The sequence below is a fragment of the Pogona vitticeps genome, chromosome 1 (assembly GCF_051106095.1).
Source record: "Pogona vitticeps strain Pit_001003342236 chromosome 1, PviZW2.1, whole genome shotgun sequence".
NCBI classification, from domain to species: domain Eukaryota; kingdom Metazoa; phylum Chordata; class Lepidosauria; order Squamata; family Agamidae; genus Pogona; species Pogona vitticeps.
In genome coordinates this window covers 58,615,165-58,638,151 of record NC_135783.1, presented here as the reverse complement: position 1 = coordinate 58,638,151, position 22,987 = coordinate 58,615,165, and the positions used below count along the sequence as shown (strand labels likewise).

At 40.8% G+C, this 22,987-nt stretch overlaps 1 protein-coding gene across 8 annotated transcripts in view; it reads right to left on the bottom strand.

Annotated features, from left to right (window-relative positions):
* The window catches only part of ARID4B (AT-rich interaction domain 4B), a 127,612-nt gene that overhangs the window by 47,690 nt on the left and 56,935 nt on the right, over positions 1-22,987 (bottom strand). For all 8 annotated transcript variants that reach the window (XM_078383141.1, XM_078383144.1, XM_020786983.3 and 5 more), the window contains 7 exons: positions 17,947-18,037; positions 15,223-15,302; positions 14,286-14,377; positions 12,239-12,377; positions 10,383-10,462; positions 3,761-3,834; positions 254-399 (listed from right to left, as the gene is read on the bottom strand). In XM_078383141.1, the coding sequence (XP_078239267.1) occupies positions 254-399; positions 3,761-3,834; positions 10,383-10,462; positions 12,239-12,377; positions 14,286-14,377; positions 15,223-15,302; positions 17,947-18,037 (702 nt within the window). The remainder of the gene's footprint in view (positions 1-253; positions 400-3,760; positions 3,835-10,382; positions 10,463-12,238; positions 12,378-14,285; positions 14,378-15,222; positions 15,303-17,946; positions 18,038-22,987) is intronic.

Below are 22,987 nucleotides of genomic sequence, written 5' to 3'. Positions count from 1 at the left end.
AAACAAAATACAACTAAAATAGATACTCTAAAAATTGCCATCAGGACCCATAGTTCATATTATTTCAATTAAAAGCCTTCTGGAAAAGGAAGGTTTTGACCTGGCGCTGAAATATCATCAGTGTCGGTGCCAGACGAATCTCAGTCGGCAGTACTGAAAATGTTTGGTCTGCAAGTGCAATTCAATAAACAATATACTCAAAACACAAAGGACCCCAACATGAATTCAGCAGACTGCAATGCTATACACTTGCCTCTTCCTCACTGCTGTTGTCTTCTTTTTCTTTTTCATCTTCCTCCTCCTCTTCAGCCTCACTACTGGAGCTTTCCTCTTTCAACTCAGTCTTCCAGTTACTCGGAATAGTTCTGTTTTTGCGGAATTCTAAGGCTTGATCAAAAGCTGAAAATGGAGTAAATCTGATTACCACTGGATGATCAGTTTGAATGATACATATCCAGCATATCTGCAAGTAGATGTTCATGTCCACATATTCAGCACATACGCAGTTCATTTGCTCCCACATTATTTCTCTTTTGAGTCAAGTGAGCAGAAGCCACAGTTAACCACAGTTTATATTTAATCTGGGAAACTATAGTTAAAGGCTTACAATCAAGCCAGGATAGGGAGCCACAGTTTAAAATTGACTTCTGGTTAATGGGAAGTGATAAACTAAGTTTAAAAGTAACAGGAAACTAAAATTAACTAAACATATGAACTGAGATTTAAAGGAAGGACTATTAAACCAGGATTCTACTATCTGATAGGATTAAAGACAAATTACTCTTACATAATTAACCAAAAATCAGGTAATGTAAAAAAATAAATACAGAAAGACCAGAGATATAGTCATTGAGGGCCCTGGGATTCTGACAGATTAATTGGGTACATGAGCCTTTTCCTTGTAAAGAAATGACGGTAAGTGTGTCAAGAGATTCTGTATATATTTGAAAATAGAATTTTCCTTATCCTACAAAATAAATCCCTCATTTGTTCTGGAGTACTTTGGCCATCTGATCATGCTAAACATATTCACAGATCTATGCTTTCAGCATTGGAAAAAGTCTCCAGTTTCAAAATGCCATTTCAATCCAGAGACATGTGTCTACAGGCCATGGACAAACTCCTTGTATGGTTATGTAATTTTAATACATCACAGAAGTCGAAGATTAAAGTCAGTTACAGCTCATATCTCACTGTATTTCATGCTAACAATTGCAAAATCAGTTTCATGACCACGTAATTAATAGTGGTCTCCGATTTATCTACTCTGAAAAGAGGTCTGCAGCATGGGATGACGGATCCAGTGATAAAAACCTCCATGCAGTAATAATGAACTTTGGCTAGCATGCTTCATTTGAAAAAGCAGGACATCGATGAATAAGAGTCTGTGACTCTGAAGGACAACCTATTCCCATGGAGACATGCCTAGCTAGTAAGTTAGATAGGCGGGATATTAAATAAATAAATAAATAAATAAATAAATAAATAAATAAATAAATAAATAAATAAATAAATAAATAAATAAATAAATAAATAAATAAATAAATAAATAAATAAATAAAATAACTAATAAACCTAACTAAAAAGCCCTGTTTAGGATTACCACACCTGGTGATGGTAATGAATAATAAAGCTTGTGTACCAGCATGGAAAGAACTCATGAGGCTCAGTCTACACCTACAATTACAGCAAGAGTCAAAAACATCTGTGTGGTTGCTGGATAAAGAATAAATACAGTAGAGGCAGGTGCTGACTGGCATCTCAAGAAAGATGTTTGATCATATAGCCACTGTCAGTCTTACATATCACTCTTTCTTTGTTCCAAGCCCCAGGCATGGTAGTAGGGGAAAATCACTGTCAGACTCCATGTAAGACATGCCTGGGGGTAGGGATGGATGGAGATGATGGAGGAGGAGGAGGAGGAGCAGGAGCAGGAGGAGGAGTGTATTTTTTTTTCTGATGTTCCAGAGAAATGAGTGCTCAATATAAATTAACTGAAGAGGTATTACTTTGAAAGGTAAGTTAATTAAAAAGGAATTGTTTTAAAGGCTTTGATAATGATGTCCTTGCTTTACCTTGTATTTAGAATGTGGCTTTGGGCAGCTTACGTGTCTCACGATCAATAATTTGTGATCTCACATTTCCTTCTGTAAATAATGTTTCAGCAGGAAATGTGGGATCATCAACATGCTCTACACTTTAATATTTCGTATCAGGTTTGTATTCAGTTTAACAGCTTCAGCAAATTATCTTGTCTCCATATGGTTAAACACTCTGCTTTCAGCACTGGTCAGCCAAATGCAAACAAGCAGCTTACGAACACACATGAAGTCAATAACATTTTCACATGATTTGTCCCAATTTCCAAAATTCATTCAAAGAAGTCAAAGGCAAACTGCCTTGAAAAATAAATATTTCATTTAGCTCACACGGAATGATAGGAAGGGTTTCATGGACTCTAACAGGCAGGAGGAGCTCTGGATAGGTTGAACTGGAGGAAGAGGTGAAGAGTAGCTGCTGCTTTGTCTATATAATGCTTCAGGTTCAATCTCTAACATATCCAGACAGTGTTGGAAAAAAAACTTTACCTGGTGGTATCTTGAATGGCTACAAAACAGTATCAACACCATGCTGCTAGATGAGTTAACAATACGATTCAATACAGTGGAGACTCGACTTACAGCTGGCTCCACTTATGGACTTTTCAACCTATGGACTTCTCCGGCCACAAAATCTAACTTCGACTTGCGGCCAGAGAATCAACCTACGGACCAGAAGGGGGAGGCAGGGAAAGCGCCAAATTCAAATTTGGCGCTTTCCCTGCCTCCCCCTTCCAGTCCATAGGCTGTACATCATGCCTCTGGATGCCTTGCAGGGCTTCTCTGCCACCATGGGAGGCATCTTGGAGGTCCCCACCCACGCCGCCGATAGTGCTTTGGAGCCACTATCGGTGGTGGTGGGGGGGACCTCCGAGATGCCTCCCATGGTAGTGGAGAAGCCCTGCAAGGCATCCGGAGGTCCCCTGCCACCGCCGCCGCCACCGGGAGCTGAGCCACGCCTGGCTATCCCAGCCATGCTCAGACTCCCCGGAGTCCAAGCATGGCTGGGGTTCTCCGGTGCGGTGCGGCTCCAAGCGGCGGCGGCAGGATGAGGGACCTCCGAAGGCCTTCCCCGCCACCATGGGAGGCCTCTTGGATGTCCCACCAGCACCACCTATAGTGGCTCCAAAGCACTATCGGCGGTGGCGGGGAACCTCCGAGAGTCCTCCGGCAGCGGCGCCAAAGCCCTCAGAGTCCTCCGGCAGCCCCGATGGCTGCGGCGGGGGACCTCCGAGAGGCCTGTGGCAACCGTGCCGAAGCCCTCAGAGTCCTCCAACAGCAGCGGCAGCGGCGGGACCCCTTGAAGACTTCAAAAAGGTAAGGTGATTTTTAAAAACTTGATTTTTAATTTTTGTTCATTGGGCCAGATACGAATTAAATGGTTTTCAATGCATTCCTATGGGGAATGCATTTTCGACCTACGGACTTTTCGACCTATGGACTCCGTTCCAATACGGATTAATTCTGTAGGTCGAGACCCCACTGTATAAGGCACCATCCTATATTTGAAATTAATAATGGCAGTGACTTGGCAGTTGAGAAGAACTTATAAAATCCACTGTTTTGGTGACACAGCTAACCCTCATTGTTTATCTCACTAATTTCTAGCCCTCTACAATGGAAAGAAGGGGGGGAACTTTTATTTTCAAGTTTATTCTTACCTTGTTTTAATGTTGCATCAGGCTTTGGTGAAGAATCACTAATCTCTCGAACATCTTTCCTTGGTACCGAAGAACTAACAAATAGTTAAAAAACAAACATATAATATGTAGATACATTTTGACTGTAGATTTATTTCAAATAAAAGAAACATATTTGTTGTTAACTATCTATAGTTGACGAATCCAGCATCAGTACAAAAGAAAAGGGAACTTAAAATCTTGGTAAGGTAAAGGTAAAGGTTCCCCTTGACAATTTGTCCAGTTGTGTCCGACTCTAGGGTGCGGTGCTCATCCCCATTTCCAAGCTGTAGAGCCAGCGTTTGTCCAAAGATAATCTTCCGTGGTCACGTGACCAGCACAACTAGACACGGAACGCTATTACCTTCCCACCAAGGTGGTACCTATTTATCTACTTGCATTTGCATGCTTTCGAACTGCTAGGTTGGCAGGAAAAAAATCTTGGTAACAGTTTGCAAAAACTTTGTCCACACTCATTACAACCAGCATGGGCCTTCTCAGTTACTACAATATGCATTTAGCAAAAACCATTATAATGATATACCGGTAGAGGCAAAATATTATAAACAAGATTAATTCTGCACAGGATTTTCTGTCCAACTTCACTATAAGCAGAATGTACTAGCATCATAGGAACAGCACACATAGATTGTCTAGAAATAAAGTCCTGTGCATGACTCCTCAGAATTCAATATAATTAAGTTCAGCAAAACTTGCTCCCATACAAATGTGTACAGGATTAGAATCTAAGCTTCTAAACAGCTGTGTTTATTTCATTAATAATCTAGCAAACTCAGTAACTGTATAATTGGAACAGGGCAACATATGACTTAAAATCAGAGAATTAATGAAGTTTTTATCTGGTGAGTTATGCCCAGAGGTCGGGGGGGGGATTCACAGAAGGATATTCCCAGTTAGTTGTTATCTTGAAAGCAGGTTTAAAAACCCATTTCTTAACTGGCACCAATTTTGAAGGAGTCTAAATAAATATGTGCTATATATCTAGAAATCAAAATAAGGTGGGTAAGAGCACAAGAAATACAATGGGGAAGACATATCTTGAACAGGATGTCCAAGCAGAATTGGTTCTCAAATCTGAACACAATCTGAAAAAGTATGTAAAGTATGGAAAAGAGGTACTGAAGTGATACAGCATTCAAGGTCCACAAGAACAGAGAATATAGATACACAACTCTCTTCTTTGAGAGAAAGAACTTCAGACAGTTATCCAGAAAATACTATATCATTTAAACTGGTGACCAGATCACTTCTGAATCCCATATTTGCTAGGGACCCTAGATCACTGGTTCTTAACCTTGAGTTACTCAGGACTTTTGGACTGCAACTCCCAGAAGCCTTCACCACCAGCTGTGCTGACTGGGGTTTCTGGGAGTTGCAGTTCAAAAGCATCCGAGTAACAAAGGTTAAGAACCACTGCCCTAGATGATTCTTTGATTTGTTGGTTGGGAACCTCAAATGCCAGAGAAGGAAAAGACTTGTGGTCCCAAGAGAAAAAGGGAAAGAAAAAAGCAAGCCAAAGATTAACACTGAACAACTTATGATAGGCAACTGCAGCTATCAGGATGTTCAAATTCTGGATCCATTTGAATAGGGTTTCAGGCCGGGTTTTGGTATGGAGACTGCCTTGGTCGCCCTGTACGATGACCTTTGCCGGGAGAGAGACAGGGGGAGTGTGACCCTGTCCTTCTGGATAGGCTGGCTGGGTTGGGAGTTGGAGGCACTGCTTTACGGTGGTTCCACTCCTTCCTGGCTGACCATGTCAAGAGGGTGGTGCTGGGGGACAGTTGCTCTGCCCCATGGTATTTATGTCATGGGGTTCCTCAGGGCTCAATACTGTCCCCCATGTTGTTTAACATCTACATGAAACAGCTAGAAGAGGTCATCAGGAGGATTGGGCTGAGGAGTCAGCAATACGCTGACGAAACTCAGCTCTTCCTCTCGTTTTCCACCAATCCAGGTGAGGTGGTTTCTGTGCTGAACTCGTGTCTGGACCTGATAATGGACTGGATGAGGGTTAATAAATTGAAACTCAATAAAGTGCTGTTAGAGGGTGCTTCGCCATACAGGTTGGAGGGCCATTTCCCTGCCCTGAATGGGCTTACACTCCTCCTAAAGGACAAGGTCCGCAGCCTGGGGGTGCCCCTGGACCCCAATCAAACTCAGGAAGCCCAGGTGGACTCGGTGCCCAGGGGCGCCTTCCTTCAGCTGCGGAAATTGTACTGGCTATGGCCCTACCTGGACGAGCAGTCTCATGACAGTTACACACGCACTAGTAACATCTCGTATAGATTATTGCAATGTGCTTTATGTGGGGCTGCCTTTGAAGATGGTCCGGCGACTGCAACTGGTCCAGAATTGAGCTGCGCGGCTGGTGAGTGGTGGGGCCGCTAGGGAACACATCAAGCCGATTTTGTTTAAGTTACATTGGTTACCAGTTGCTGCCCGGGCCCAATTCAAAGTGCTTGTTTTTGACATATAAAGCCCTAAATGGCTTGGCCTCTGAACATCTGAAGGACCGCCTCCTTCCATATCAGCCTACCCAGGGGGCCCTTTTGAAAGATCCGTCCCTCAAGGAGGTAAGAGGGACGTCTTGTAGACCACTGGTTCTTAACCTTGGGTTACTCAGGAGTTTTGGACTGCAACTCCCAGAAGCCTTCACCACCAGCTGTCCTGACTGGGGTTTCTGGGAGTTGCAGTTCAAAAGCATCCGAGTAACAGAGGTTAAGAACCACTGTTGTAGACAAAGGGCCTTTTTGGCAGCTGCCCCCAGACTATGGAATGCTCTCCCTACTGAAATTCGTCTGGCATCAACACTGATGACATTTCGGTGCCAGGTCAAAACCTTCCTGTTGCAGAAGGCTTTTAATTGAAATAACATCAACTGTGGGTCCTGATGGCAATTTTTAGAGTATCTATTTTAATTGTATTTTAATTGTTGTAAGCCGCCCAGAGACCTCTGGGTAGAGTGGGTGGCATATAAGTTAAATGAATGAATGAATGAATGAATGAATGAATGAATGAATGAATGAATGAATGAATGAATGAATGAATGAATGAATGAATGAATGAATGAATGTGCCAGGGGCTGAGGGAAGTTCATAAGGAAGAGCCTGAAGTTGAACGCGGCTATTCCTATCACTGAATCTCAGAAGGCAATGATGACAAGGGGAAACTGGGATATACTGTACAGGTAATTCTCATGAGATTAGTGAAGTCTAGAAAACTAGAGAAGATCTAGTTCCAGACACAATTCAAAATGCTGGTTTTAATCTATAAAACCATAAACATCTTGGGTCCAAGCTGTCCCAAGAACTATGTTGTGGGAACTAAAAAATTCCCACACCATGTCTCTCTTTATGAGCCTGCCTGGGTGTTAAGATCATCAGGAGAGGCCTTTCTCTCAGTTCTACCACCTTCATAGGTGCGGTTGGTGAGGACACAGAAGAGGACTTCTCTGTAGCTGTACTCCGACTGCCTCCCAGGCTGGCCCCAAATATATTATCTTCTTGCAAGTAGACGATGACCTTTCCATCCAGACAGTCTTTTTCTAGTGACAGGATCTCTGAGAGGGATTTTTAAATGGAGTGCTGTGCTTTGCTGAATGTGTTTTTGGTGTTGATTTTGTGTTTGTTTATCATTTTTAGTGTGGTTGTGAACCACCTACAGCCGGCTGGGGAGAAGGAGATAAATGCCAGTGTGGGCAGGCCCCCTCAGCAACGGCAGAAGGGTTGTTGGCCTTGAAGGAAGCACCTGAGGCAGACAAGGGTGGAGACTCTAAACCTATCCCCAGAGAAACAGCTGTAGCTGTACTAGATACAGAGGCGAGTGAGCAAGGAGAGGGAGAGGAGGACCCGGACATTTGGGAGGATGCCTGGGAGTTTCCGTCACCTTTGGAGAAGAGAGAAAATAATCTGCTGGGGGAGATGCTGAAAGGAGCTTCTAAGAGCCCTGCATTTCCAGAGGACGGCTGGCTTATCTGAAGGCAAGCTGAAAGAGAAGCTCCCAGGGACAGCCAATGCTGCACAGCCGCCTCTGCTTGCTGGACGCTGTGCTGGGAGGCTCGGCTGGCAAAGACTGTTCAACAGCCTGGACCTTTCAGCCAAGACGAGCTGCCACGGGAGTGAAGTAACTCCCTCGGAGCTGGGAGCTGGGAGCGAATATTTTCTCAGCCCTGGAAGGGCTGGAAGGATAGAAAGCTACCAGTTCCATCCCTGCTGCTTGGGGCTAGAGCCCCATTCTGCAAAGGACTACAGAGACACTGATTTTCTTTTCTCTGTATGCTGAGTCCAATAAAGCTCAACTGATCACCAGTACCTGCTGCCTCATCATGGATACAGCGGCTGGGGCCACTCACAGTGGTATTTGTTTGATTCTTTTAATATGTGTATATTTATAGTTTTTAAGTTTTAAATATTGTCTTTTAATAATGTAACCTGCTTTGGCTCCTTTTTAAGGAGAAAGGCAGGGTAAAAATATTTTAAATACATACATAAATAAAATAGAAAGCACTCTTTGTATAGATTGCAAAAATGGAAATGGAAAAATGACTCTCCATTCCGAAGGACTTTTTAAAAACAAATGCTTCAAATATTTGCTGTGCTTAGATACTATATTGGAGATTGTGCTTATATTAGCATCCAAAGATGTGCCTTTCCAGAAACCTGATGTATGTATGTGGTGCTGTAGGAGACTCTTGAGAGTCCCGTGGACTGCAAAGAGAACAAACCTATCAATTCTAAAGGAAATCAAACCTGAGTGCTCACTGGAAGGACACATCCTGAAGCTGAAGCTCCAATACTTTGGTCATCTTATGAGAAGAGAAGACTCCCTGGAAAAGACCCTGATGTTGGGAAAGTGTGAAGGCAAGAGGAAAAGGGGACAAGATGGCTGGACAGTGTCATCGAAGCTACCAACATGATTTGGCCCAACTCCGGGTGGCAGTGGAAGACAGGAGGGCCTGGCATGCTCTGGTCCATGGGGTCACAAAGAGTTGGACACAACTTAATGACTAAACAACAACAATGTATAAATAAATAAATAAATAAATAAATAAATAAATAAATAAATAAATAAATAAATAAATAAATAAATAAATAAATAAATAAATAAATAAATAAATAAATAAATAAATAAATAAAATTTGACACAACTACTAAAGCTAGTTAGACAATAAATTTTATCTGAACATAGAACCCTTTCCTCCAAAAGTTCATCTCATTTTCATTTGATGGCAGCCTCAAAGCTTCTGGGGATTGTAACAAAGATCACTGTAAAGGGAACAAACTATCGGGATCTTCAATAAGGACAAGGGCATGATACAGCTAGCCTAAAGATGGAGGATGGTATTGGCAATCCCACCATCAAGGAGAGAGAAGATTATTAAAAAGACTTGGACTATATTACCATAATTACTGCTGTTCTCTACTGAATTGTTTGCTGTGCCTTTGCAAAACATCCAGAAGCCAATTGGTTCACTAGCTAACCAGGTGTTGCTATCATCCTGTGACTGCCTTCTCAAGGGCAGGGGGTATATAAAGCAGTGCTGGCCAATGGCTTTTTATTAAGTAAGCGAAAGACTATGGGTGATTGTAGCTAGAACATCAAAGAAAGAGAAGTCAATTAAAAACACTTGTCCTACACTCCCATAACGTTGATACTTTTATGGAACTGTTTGCTATACCTCAGAAAAATATCCTGAAGCTGATCAGCTATTTAAGATTCAGCTATCCCATTGGGACAAAGAAACAGCAAGGAAATATGCAGGGAAATATGTCAGGTGTAGGAGCAGTCTACAGCAAGACCTATACCAAGTTTCTTTCATGTCTTTTGTCACAAACCTGCTAGAGATGGGGGATTTAAATGCTAGGAAGCTAAGAGGGGCAGATTTGCTGTCCCTATTTCTGAATTATGAATTGTTAACTATGTCTTTCTGGTCCCAGAGGCATATCCTAACCAGTATAGAAATTGGCCTCCTAGCCATCATGTTTGTATGGGTGTGTTTTTGCAAAACAACTTAAAGTGTGCAATTATTAATAAAGGTGACTAGACTGACACCTTATTTCAGTACTTTTAAGGAAAAAGATTCTGATCAAGCAAAAAGTGGCATAAATCAGTTCAGAAAGACAACTACTGATTTTACTGTTTTCAAGCCAGCTGAAATAAGTGGGTTATCATGGCTTCACAAAAGGATGTTATTCAGTGCAAAAGCACACTATTTAATCAATCATAAAACATACTTTAACTTATATAACAGATCTGCTAAATAGTTATCCATCCACACCATCATAAAACTGCAAACCTCTTCCTAACGGGTATTCTATTTTGACTTGACCATGAGTGGGAGTAGAAGGCAAGATGCAGAATGGCACAAAAGTGTGCTTCTTATATACCACTTCATAGTGCTTAAAGTATATGGGGGCATACAATTTAATTATTCAGGATACACAGTGCCCCCCAGCAAGCTGGATGCTCAATTTACCAAGCATTTACAAAAATTGTTCTGTGACTGCTATCTCACTTGCTCACAGATAATTTCTATAAATTAGTTATAAAAACAGTAACTAGAAATATAACTGCCACATACAATTTGCCATCCTTGAACGAACGGACAAGAACGTAATCCTTTTTCACTGCAATTTCATCACTACAGTCTGGACAAACCACCTACACAAGAAAAATAGAAATATTTAGAATAGTACCAATTAATTAGAAAAGAAAGATGACATATGTTCATATTTCAGAGTCTATAGATCAGATTACCCCTGACATGGATATCTAGCATAAAAATCTCCTTTTGTGAGTAATCTGCAAATTGGGAGGTGGAGGGACTTGGGGAAGGGTTGTTCCACTTTGCTATGTATGGAGGACCTTTCTTCCTAATTCTCTAACAGAGGATGAGCTCTCAGCTCACAAGAGAAACAGAAGCAGCAAGAACTATGGAACTCACATGCCTTTTGTCATATTGTATTGTGTTCTGCTCTAGTGGAAAGACAGCAGCTGTTATTACTACCTGCAAGTTACTCCCATCTGCCTTACTCCATTCTCTTTGGATACTAGTAGCCTGGCATAGTTCTGTTTAGACACTTTTGCCTACTACTCTTTGCTCTGGGCCCAGAGTGATCATATTTGTCTTTTTGTTTTTAATATTTATTGCAACATTCTTTCTTTGGATTTGCAAGTTGTATTTTATTCTGCTGCTTAAGTGTCATATTTATATACTTTGTATGAATTACCTTGGGGATCTTTTTGGCCAAAACACAATACAGAACTAAATAAGAACTACCACTAAAACAGTAAAGTTTATATATATTCCACTGCAACACCATAGGAACTGAGCCAATAATTAATTACCTCACCTAGGTGAAAGTAGTACCTTGCTCCTAAGAATCTGATTTGCCTAATTTCAGTTTCCTACTATGTGACATTACTATATTATTTATCTAAGTTACAAATTCATCTATTAGAAGTGTGATCTTGTTAAACCTGCTTCCAGTAGATAATCAAATAATAATGAGCAATGTGACTGTTTCCCTATATAAAAGTATAAAATAGGAACAATGCAATAATGTTTATCTTTGTTCTTCCTTTTTTAGGGCTGTATTATGCTTTTCAACATAAAGTGGGGCTCGCAGTCTGGGGATCCATCTGGAGCTCACCATGGAGACTTTTTTCATCTTTGGTGGATAGCCCGGCTGCGACCCTATCTCGCTGTGGGGGCGCTCACCACCTTGGTTCATGCGCTCGTAATCTCGAGATCAGACCACTGTAACACGTTCTACATGGGGCTACCTTTGAGGTTGATGGGGAAACTCCTAGTGGTGCAGAATGCGTCGGCCAGACTCCCTTAGCGGAGCAAGAAAACCATCACATTTCTCCTATTCTGGCCGCATTGCACTGGCTGCCCATTCGGTTCCGCGTTGACTTCAAAGTTCTGATGCTTATGTTTAAAGCCCTAAACGGTTTAGGACCTTGATACTTGGCGGAACGCCTACTCCCACCCAGTTCTACCCATGTCACTCGCTCAAGTCAGGAGGTGAGGCCGAGGAGCCTGAGGCCGAGGGAGGCCCGGAAGGAAAAAACAAGAAACCAGGCCTTCTCGGCGGTGGCTCCTCGCCTCTGGAACAACTTGTCTCCTGAGATTCGTGCGGCTCCCTCGCTCGGTATTTTTAAGAATCAACTGAAAACATGGATGTTTAGGCAGGCCTTCCCCCCCCAGTTAATTCCTAATTTTCTTCCCCTCCTTCTCTGTTATGATTTACTTTATCTTTCTTTCCATCTTGTACAAAATTTTTCTAATTGTGTAAACTATTATATATATCTGTTTTATATTTTGTGTTGTAAGCCACCTACAGTGGTCGCAATGAGCAGATAGGCGGGGTATAAATGGAATAAATAATTAATAATAATAGCTTTTAAACAAAATAAAAGATGAGCACTTACCAAAGCTGGGAACCAGAAATTTTTCTTCTTATCCAAACTAACACAGTCAACGCATACAATTTTTCCTAACAATTCATCTGTTTGTTTCCTGTCATCTTCATCTTCATCACTTGAGGATGAGGAAGATTCTTCCTCTGGGCTAAAAAAATTCCAAGTGAACCCTTACTACACAGTTTGGAATTCTGGATTATTCAATAATAAGCTGTATGTAAAATGGAATGCCCCATGCAAGCATACAAGTAAAACATCGTCTTACGAAATGCAATTCCCCATTGGAATGTATTGAAATCCATTTAATGTGTTCCAGTGTGGAAAATAGTCATCGTTTTGCGAAAATCGCCCATACGGAAGCCATTTTGCGAAGCGCCGATCAGCTATTTAAATCACTGTCTTGCAAAGCATCAGTCCCAAAAAACACCCGTTTTGCAAAGCCACCGATCAGCTGTTAAAATCGTTGTCTTGCAAAGCATCGGTCCGGGGGGGGGGGAAATCCGTCTTGCGAAGCACGGACCGAAACATCGTCCAGCGAAAAACGCCAATAGGAAACACTGTTTTGCGAAGCGCAATGGCAATCGCAAAAAATTCATCGTCATGCGGATTCATCATTTTGCAGGGTAATCGTCTAGCACAGTGGTTCTTAACCTTTTTGAAAGAAACGCCCCCTTGAGCCATTGAGGAAGTTATCATTGCCCCCCTCCCCACAGCTATAATATCCTATTTATTTATTTATTTATTTATTTATTTATTTATTTATTTATTTATTTATTTATTTATTAAAGACACTTAAGTTCAATGACTGAATTCAATTCCTTAAATTCAAGGAGAAAGAGGAGCGGCTGACTTTCTGCAGTGCATTTGCGATCCCACCCAAAGAGATGCTGCGCCACCCCAAACCATCCCGTTTCTCTCCGCGCTTCCCTTGCAACGGACAGGAACGTGGGTGGGAAGGCAGGACAGACAAATGGGGCTCGTCTCTCCCTCCCCGCCTGGGTGCGAGGCACAGCATCACTGGGCGAGGACGGGGACCCAAGAGACCCTTTCCTTCCACCCGATCCACATTCAGTGCTCCCCTAAGTGAGAAAGGCGAGATGTGGCAGGCAGGAAGAGTGGGATCGTCTGGCGGTGGCAGCACTGGATCCACTGCTAGCACCCTGGTTGTAGCTACCTTCACAGGTTTGGCTTGCTCCAGCGCCCCCCTACCGCCCCCTTCTGCTCCATCGCTTCCATGCCGCCCCTTTTTGTTCTACCGCCCCCCTGAAAAATGAAATTGCCCCCTGGGGGGCATTATTGCCCACGTTAAGAACCACTGGTCTAGCGGGACACCACTGTATATGTATCTCTTTCAAGGACAGGATGTCCATCACCCCTTCCACTTTAGTTTAATGCAAGAGCAGGAACAATGTCTGCCTACTGTGGATACACAGCACATCATTCCTGGACCCTGATACTTGCCCAACCCACTATAGAGGAACAAAAACAACATTTAAATAAAGAAGCCACCCTGATCCATTATCCACCTTCCTAACATTGCAATACAAATATTCTGCGCAAAGCAGAACTGAATAGCTCTGTTGTATCCTCTGCTAAACACAAGGGAAAACCTTCGGTTCAATGCATGAATTGTTACTGTCCCTCTTCACACAAGAATTTGGAGAGACCTTTTCAAACTGACTGACATTCTGGACTGACTGAAAATAATTTTGCCTCAGATGTTTAACTAACCTATAGAATTCATAGCCACAAGACTTGGTAACAAGTATACCCTGCTTGTCGGCTACAATGTCTGCCTACTGTGAAAAACAAGAAGTCGGCCCAGATAGTATTGGCTCCTCTTATGTTACTCATGGGCACAGAAAACTAGTAGGTGCCCATGTCCAACCTTGCCTATAGGAGAAAAAGGTTATTGTGCTCTGCTGCTAATCTGTACAGGGACTTTACAGCAGCACTTTCAGTTTAACCTCTTGAGTTATATGCTACTTTAATAACCAACTTTATATAACCTGCTAGGAACTAAGGTGGCAAAAAAATCTGAAAAAATAAAACTTACATATGATTCGATCTCCTCCCTCTGTTTGTTTTCTTTCCTATGACAGGAGTCCCAAAATGTTCAGGGTTGGTAAGAGGGAGCTGATCTAGAGTCTGTTGGTAAAACCAATTCATATGTTATCACTTGAAAAGCCGATCTGTTGAATAAGCTCTATAACAAATACATATAGCCCAAATGTACAGCTTACACAGACGATAATTTATTTTATTATTTATTTATTTATTGCATTTATAAGCCAATAAAGGTCAAGTGTTGGGCAAGCCACAATGCATAGAACTTAGTGTACATAGGCTTCACTGGAAGCCGCCTAGAGTGGCCTTTTAGGCCAGATGGGTGGGGTATAAATCAAACAAACAAACAAACAAACAAACAAACTGGCATTCCATTTATTGTGCAATCCTTCATGACTACTGAACCTACTTTATCCACAACATACAGTATTATACTCAAGTAAGTAACAGTTAGAGTAGGCCCATTTGAAACTTAGAGAAGTTGACTCATCAAATTCCCATAATTAAATATGCTTACTCTAGTGCAATTTAGTATGCTATGCAACAATGTCTTCATACTTCATACTATCATCACGCAGAACAAATATTTCAGTGTTGGCTGAAATGCACATCTCACACGCAACCAATCTTTCTGTATTCACTTTCCATTTACAAAAAAATTAACAGTGAAATAGAAGGTGTGCTGGATTGTGTCATGGACACATCATCACAGGAAGATTCTCTTAGCCAGAATGACAGAGTAAACATACTATCATGATAGAATCTATTATTTTCAGCAGAGCAGAATTACAACTGTCCATATTTTGTATTCTATTAGTCACTGAGTTAAATATCATGATTCTGAGTGTAAAGCACAGCAAAATAAAATTCAGAAAAGCAAAAAAGTATAAAACCAGAATGCTTTCCATTTCACCGCAAATACTTACTTCACTTTCAGCAAAATGTCTCTCTCCTTTCAAGCAAAGTGAAGAGCGTCGGAGAGTTTTCTCATCTCCATCATCAAATACTATTACAAAAAAATTGAGTTGTCGTCTTTATCAGAATTTTTAAAAACACCATAATGCAAATTTCAATTAACTGTAGAACCAAGCATAGAAGTGTAGAACCTCTCCTATTCATTTCAACAACAAAAAATAAACTTTCCTAACTATGTTTTCCATTAGGATGAAATTATTTTAGAGACAAGATCACACCCCAAACAGAAATGTACAAATTCAGATAAATATCTTCAGAGATATTGGCCAGAATTCCAGTGCTTATGAACATTAGCAAAAAGGCAATGGCACAGATCAGAATGGATGCAATTTGTATTCCTCGTACATCACTGCTCTACTGGACCTATTTTAACTTTACACCACTATGTTTATGCCATTATACTTAAGCAAACTCCAATTTCTAACTTTAGATTTTCTGAAAATACTATCCGTGTAAGGCCAAATACATTTTAAAAGTGGCTTTTGATGAAGAAAAATTATTTTTAAGGCAACACACATGAGAGTAAAACTCAAGGCGTTCTACTTCAGAAACTCAATGAACTGTGTTACACATAATCTATGAACTTTCTGAAGCCTCAACTAATTCAGTTACTGGCATAACCAATTACAAAGCTAGAGCTTTTAAAATGTGCAGCCATCATTCTTTTCACAAAATTCAAATTTACAGAAATGATAAAGGCTATATATATATAGTTTATACATGTTGAGTTTCCCTTTTGGATTCATCCATTTGCACCATGTCAGATCCTCTTCTACTTGGTTTCCAACTATCATGCATTGCTTTTTGGGGAGTTAGAAGATATGTGGGTAACAAAAAGCATCCTCTCTCTCTCTCTCTCTCTCTCACACACACACACACACTCACACTCACACACACACACACACACACACACACACACACACACACAAGCAATGCATGATAGTTGGAAACCAAATAGAAGAGGATCTGACATGGTGCAAATGGATAAATCCAAAAGGGAAACTCAAAATGTATAAACTATTTATACATGTGCAAAAGTATTTCTCCTCACGCAAATGGTTTTTGGCATCTCAGCTAATATTTATACCATACAATTACAAAATGTACATGAAACTTAAACAAACAAAAAAGGCCATTTCATTTTCCAGAGACCACTATGCTCCCGAGACAGCTTCTATGTCATTAAACGTCAGCATCTGAATAAAAACAGTTCCTGCAAGCTGGTCTGTTGGGACTATTCAGTATTCTAAGGGAATGTCTCTCCTAGTCATTTCTTCTGCAAGTAGGGCAGGAGATGTAAAAGGTAACCAGGGTGTGTCTCTCTCTCTTCATGCTTATACTGCCTGAAAACAACTGGCTAGGATCTTTTAAAAGATGCTCCAAAAATCTGTCTGCTAATAAGAAAGGCAGAAAGTTGTCTAGAAGTTAAAATAAAGAGCTGGAGGCTGTCTCTCAGCATAACACTGAGGCTAGTTGTCCCTCAAAAGAGAACAGACTATAATTGACGTATTCATTGCTGTGGTACAAATGCAATAGAATTTTAGTCCCAATCCAGTCCCCAAAGTAATTACAGTGATCAGATCTCCCTGTTCCAATGACTGAGGGGAGTGATAAAAACTTTTAAGTTTGTTAAAGCTTGTGACTATTAGCTCAAATTCAAAAGGCATAGAAAGGAAAGAAGTCAAACATACACTCTAAAGGAAGAATATGTGTTCTGTTATGTATGCTAATCAAACAAAGCAAGAAGAGATTCCAGCTTAAAAACAAGGGCAGGAGAATATAAGAGCCATTATTAATTAATTATTAATGTAAAAATTAATTAAATAAAACAAGATGTGTAAGGAGAAGAATCAGGAAAAGCTAATACTTTTCTTCATTCTGAATGGGATTCTTATTGCCTGGGCTCTCCAAAGGACTGGATAATAAACTGAAGATGAATCTTAGCAAAATAGAGGTAGAGTGCATTATGAAAAAGAAAGGACACAGCTTGGCAATATTGTTGAATCCAGGCACCTAAGTGGCCTGAAGTGCCTTTACCATGGCTCTGTAATGATGTCCATGTGTACAAACAGGTAGGAAGGAGGTCTGTCCCTCACTACAGACATACATTTCATGCTAATTGACAATATGCCCATATTACCTCGGAGAGAAACTGGCTAACAACATTCAGCAGAACACAAAGTGCAATTTAGAGAATCAAAAATCCTTATATACCAGATTTCTGAATTTCATATGCCATGTATTAAGCATCAAACTTTAATAGAACTCTATGCTACTCATTATCAGATCTACAGTATATTCACTGTGTTCTAGAATCAAAGCTTAAACTAAATGTACAAGTTATACAGATAGTTACAAACATTTTTTGCAAGGGATGGGGTGTTTCTCCAGCTCTACTACTCACATAATCATCATATTACCTCACTTTTAAACAAAACCACTAAGCGCTAGACTTCCATATCCACGCCTACTGCTTCTTCTTGTAATCAAGCAGTTTGGATCCAAGAATATTGTTACAGATCCACATGTAGATTCCAGTTAAAGGTAAATTTTGAGACAAGAAAAGGTTTTTCACTATATATAAATACAGGCATGAATTTCACTAGTTATCATGAACACTTTTTTCCCTGATCTGTAATTTTTGGACCAGTGGAAATTCAGTTTGTTTTCCTTACCCACAGTATACCAACTAGCATCTGTTAATTTGTTGATGACAGCTTCTTGATAAGTTCCATCTGGATTCCTGACTTCCACCACAGTTCCTACCTAAAACATAAAAGACACATATAATTTTCAATGATGTACTCAATCAGAAAGTATTGAACATTTTGGGTTTATTATTATTATTATTATTAAATTCTGTTCTTACTCTCACCAAAGTATAATAATCTTGCTAGGTCTCTGAAAAAGATTTGAAAAAAATACACCAAACAGCTCTTTTCAGAAGCAGACGTTCAAAAACATGGGTTTAACTTAATTGGGATTTGCCAATACTAACATTAGCCAAAATCAAAACTGGGGTGTGTGTGTGTGTGTGAAATTGGCTTCTGCATGCCTTCCATCTCCATGAGACAATGGGTTTGCAGTATTCCTCTGGGGTTAATCAGGTTTTACTTTTCAGACTTTAGTACCTAATGCATTTCTACCAAGACTGTGTCTTTTAGAACTACTAATATTATTCCATAAATGAAATGTTTTTACTCAAATTAAGAGGATGAAACATATCAGAATAATGAAATAAACTGTTGTCTCATGATACTGTAGTATGTACACAGACTTTTCTTTAAAAAATAAAATAAAATCTAACAATTAATTATAGTACTTTCTGAGATAACATTATGAACAGGACTATGTGCAAAGCAGTTCCACACAAAAAGGGAAGTACTACTGTATAGGACATTTCCTTTTCTGGCTTCAGACTCTTGTGATACACCAAACGCTATCTTAAAGGATGACAAGCTCCTGATGATCAGGAATGCAGGCAGGGATGAAAAACCATGATACATATACACTGGTGCCTCGCTTAACGAGCGCACCGTACGACGACGAAATCGCGTAGCGATCCCTTTTTTGGGATCGCTAATGCGATCGCTCAACGTTTTTTTGATAGGGCAAAATTCGCTTTGCAAAGATCGGTAAGCGTTTCGCTTACCGATCTTCGCAAAACGAAGCCCGACGATCAGCTGTTTGGCAGCCAAAATGGCCGCCGGAAGCCCGGAAATGGCCCAAAATGGCCGTGCGCAGCGTTTTCACACCCTCGTTAAGCGAGGGGAGGGCGCGAAAATGGCTGCCGGCCATTAAGAAGCATCGCTGAACAGTGAGTATTCGGCCCATTTGGAATTCCCTGCCCCGTTCAACGATGCTTCAGCATAGCGAAGGTTAATCCGGAACGGATCAACCTCGCTATGCGAGGCACCACTGTACAGAAAAGTATAAATGCATGAAGTTAAGTTCAGCTGATGTCACCGACATCTAGCCAAAGCATTAGGTGGAACATCGCTACTTGACTTTCATCAAGAGTGAGCCTTCGCTTTTCCATCCTCTTCCTTATTAAGGCAAGTAAGATAAAATACTTTATACTCTCACACCCCAAGAGCCCTGAAACAATTTCATTTGACTCTCTTACTGTCTTCTCCCCATAAGAAAAAGTTTGGGTGAGCAATTTGCTTCTAGCCATTATCCCAAGGAGCTCCTATAAGCAGTGACTGAAAGACAGTAGGCACACTCCTCTTTTTCGTCATGCAGAAAAGAAATAGCAATCTACCATGTTTGGCATTTTCAAGAGCTCAGTCAACTCCAAGAACTGTTGCCTGACAACAGACTAGCAATTCCTACTATTCCCTGTCAGAGATTTGAGATGACAGCTAAAATTCCCTTCCTATAGAAACGGGATCCCCATGGTTCACTAGGTCCCATGGTTATTTCTTGGAAGAGGGAACCACTTTCCTTTCATGAACCTTTGGTTAGTCCTGAACCTTCACATGCCAGGCTCACCTCATATGTGACAGAATTTCTGCAGTTCTAAAACTTATGGTATCTAGACCCTTGGAAAACTTAGAATGATACATATGCAGATAGATAGACAGATAGACAGATAGACAGATAGATAGACAGAGAGAGAGAGAGAGAGAGAGAGAGAGAGAGAGAGAGATGTCTAACTACAACATTCTGTAGCAAACAATTCTGGGAAATGTTCTGAATTTAGTCTACAGTACTAGTATGGCACAGACACACTATGTAGTCTTGCTGCATCTAATACAGCAAGAAAAAATTGAGAAGTTCTTAGAAAAAGCAGTTCCCAGAGAGAGGCAGAGCAATGTAATACAGCACCATTACGGCTGACACAATCTGTTATACTCTGCTGAGTATAGCTGCCAAAATGAACAGCTAAAAATATGGCCAGGTTTACAGCTTTTAATCACCAAATGCCCTCTGCAAGGTACTCTTCAGATAAACTGATCACTCTATTTACTACCTCCTTACTGCCAGCAGATGGTGAACAAGAGCTAATGGTTAAGTTATTCACCACACTAAGAGTCTCTAAAGCAAAAGTCAGGTACTGAATTCTGAGTCCCAAAAGACTGAACTAGTATCCAGTACGGTACACAATTTTTTCAACTTCTCTGCATCTCAAAGATTAAAGGGGGAAACCTACACTTAAGATTTTTTTGGATGCAGGAAGGAAGAAATCACATTTGAACCTTTCTTTTAAACCATTCCATTTTAAATTCACATAATTCTTTCATTAACAGTCATCTTCTCTTACTATTATCTCCATTCTTGTGCTCTCTGTAGACTTCACAGGAAAGGAGCAATTAATGTTGGAGAGAACAAAAGGAAAGCTATATTTTCTCCCATCACAGGGACTGCACTTACTCTACCTTTTAATGGTAATGGCGAGACCTTAGGTACCACTCATTGTTTTCTATGAAACACTTAATATTTTTCAGCAGTGTAAAGAAATATTTTCAGCATTTGGTATTATTAGGTGGGTCACTGCCAAGTTTCAGTCAACAACATAAGGAAACAGTTAGAGGAACAAAGCATTTCAGTGAAGTCAAGCCTGCCATGCTTAGTTCAAGGGCAATTTCTGCTCACAATTCCTTTTCTGAAACACCATAAAACTTAACACAATATATCTTTGTGTCATACTGTACAAAGTAAAGAATCTTCCAAAAAAGTTAGAGTGGAGACCATATAGTTAGTGTCTTGAGTTCTAGAAGAGATTGCCATGGGGTGCTCCTCAGCAAAGACAAGTTTGGCCATGCCTTTATAATATTTATTAATGAAGCTTGAAGCAAGCACATGATGTGGATTCAGCAGTAGCAATGGTGGTGGCAACACCTAACAACAAGCAGTGGACCAGGCAGAACTGCCAGTTGTTGCTGCTGACAATAGGATGATGGAAGGAGAATTCATAACCTTATCATCGGTGTTTGGAGGTGGTGCTAAGGCATTGGGGTTGGAAGCAGGGATGCAGAATTGAAATGGGGAAGAAATACACAAAATAATCTTGCTAGCCAAAGCTAAAGCATTGAAGTATTTGGTCTGTGGGCTATGGACTTCCACCTGCCCCCTATCTTTTTCTTCAACAGAAGAAGTGTTTTGTAGTATTATAAAATATTATACAGGTAACTGTCTGAGATACTTGAGTAAAAGCCATTTCCTCATAAGTATGATCATGTTGTTGTTGTTGTTTAGTTGTTAAGTCGTGTCCGACTCTTCATGAACCCATGGACCAGAGCACGCCAGTTCCTCCTGTCTTCCACTGCCTCCCAGAGTTGGGTCAAATTCATGCTGGTCACTTCGATGACACTGTCCAGCCATCTCATCCTCTGTCGTCCCCTTCTCCTCTTGCCTTCACTTTTTCTCAACATCAGGGTCTTTTCCAGGGAGTCTCTTCTCATGAGATGGCCAAAGTATTGGAGCCTCAGCTTCGGGATCTGTCCTTCCAGTGAGTGAGCACTTAGGCTTGATTTCCTTCAAAATGGATAGGTTTGTTCTCTTTGCGGTCCATGGGACTCTCAAGAGTCTCCTCCAGCACCACGATTCAAAAGCATTAATTCTTCGGTGGTCAGCCTTCTTTATGGTACAGCTTTCACTTCCATACATCGCTACTGGAAAAACCATAACTTTGACTACGTGGACCTTTGTTGGCAAGGTGATGTCTCTGCTTCTTAAGATGCTGTCTAGGTTTGTCATCGCTATCCTCCCAAGAAGCAGGCATCTTTTAATTTCATGGCTGCTGTCACCATCTGCAGTGATCATGGAGCTCAAGAAAGTAAAATCTGTCACCGCCTCCATATCTTCCCCTTCTATTTGCCAGGAATGGCCATGATCTTAGTTTTTTGGATGTTGAGCTTCAGACTGTTCTTGCACTCTCTTCTTTCACCCTCATTAAGAGGTTCTTTAAATCCTCCTCACTTTCTGCCATCAGAGTGGTGTCATCTGCATATCGGAGGTTGTTGATATTTCTTCCGATAATCTTAATTCCGGTTTGGGATTCCTCCAGTCCGGCCTTTTGCATGATGTATTCTGCATATAAGTTAAATAAGCAGGGAGATAATATACAGCCTTGCCGTACTCCTTTCCCAATTTTGAACCAATCAGTTGTTCCATATCCAGTTCTAACTGTTGCTTCCTGTCCCACATATAGATTTCTTAGAAGATAGATAAGGTGGTCAGGCACTCCCATTTCTTTAAGAACTTGTCATAGTTTGTTGTGGTCCACACAGTCAAAGGCTTTTGCGTAGTCACTGAAGCAGAAGTAGATATTTTTCTGGAACTCTCTGGCTTTCTCCATAATCCAGTGCATGTTAGCAATTTGGCCCCTTTGAAATCCAGCTTGTACTTCTGGGAGTTTTCGGTCCACATACTGCTGAAAGCCTACCATGGAGGATTTTGAGCATAACCTTGATAGTGAAATGAGTGCAACTGTACGGTAGTTGGAGCATTCTTTGGCACGGCCCTTCTTTGGAATTGGGATGATCATACATATTACAAATTATCAACACAAATGCATTTGTGCACATACGCACTTAACTTCACAATATTCTGTGCTCTTCCCTATCCCCCAAAAGTGTATTTTCTAAGGTAAGGGCTGGAGAGGCTGCAGCAGGAAGAAGAAGCCAGAAAAATCTTTGATGCCTCTCAGAACACTGTGTGATCCTTTGCATCTCAACCCACATTTATTATGATCAGCACACATACTATGCT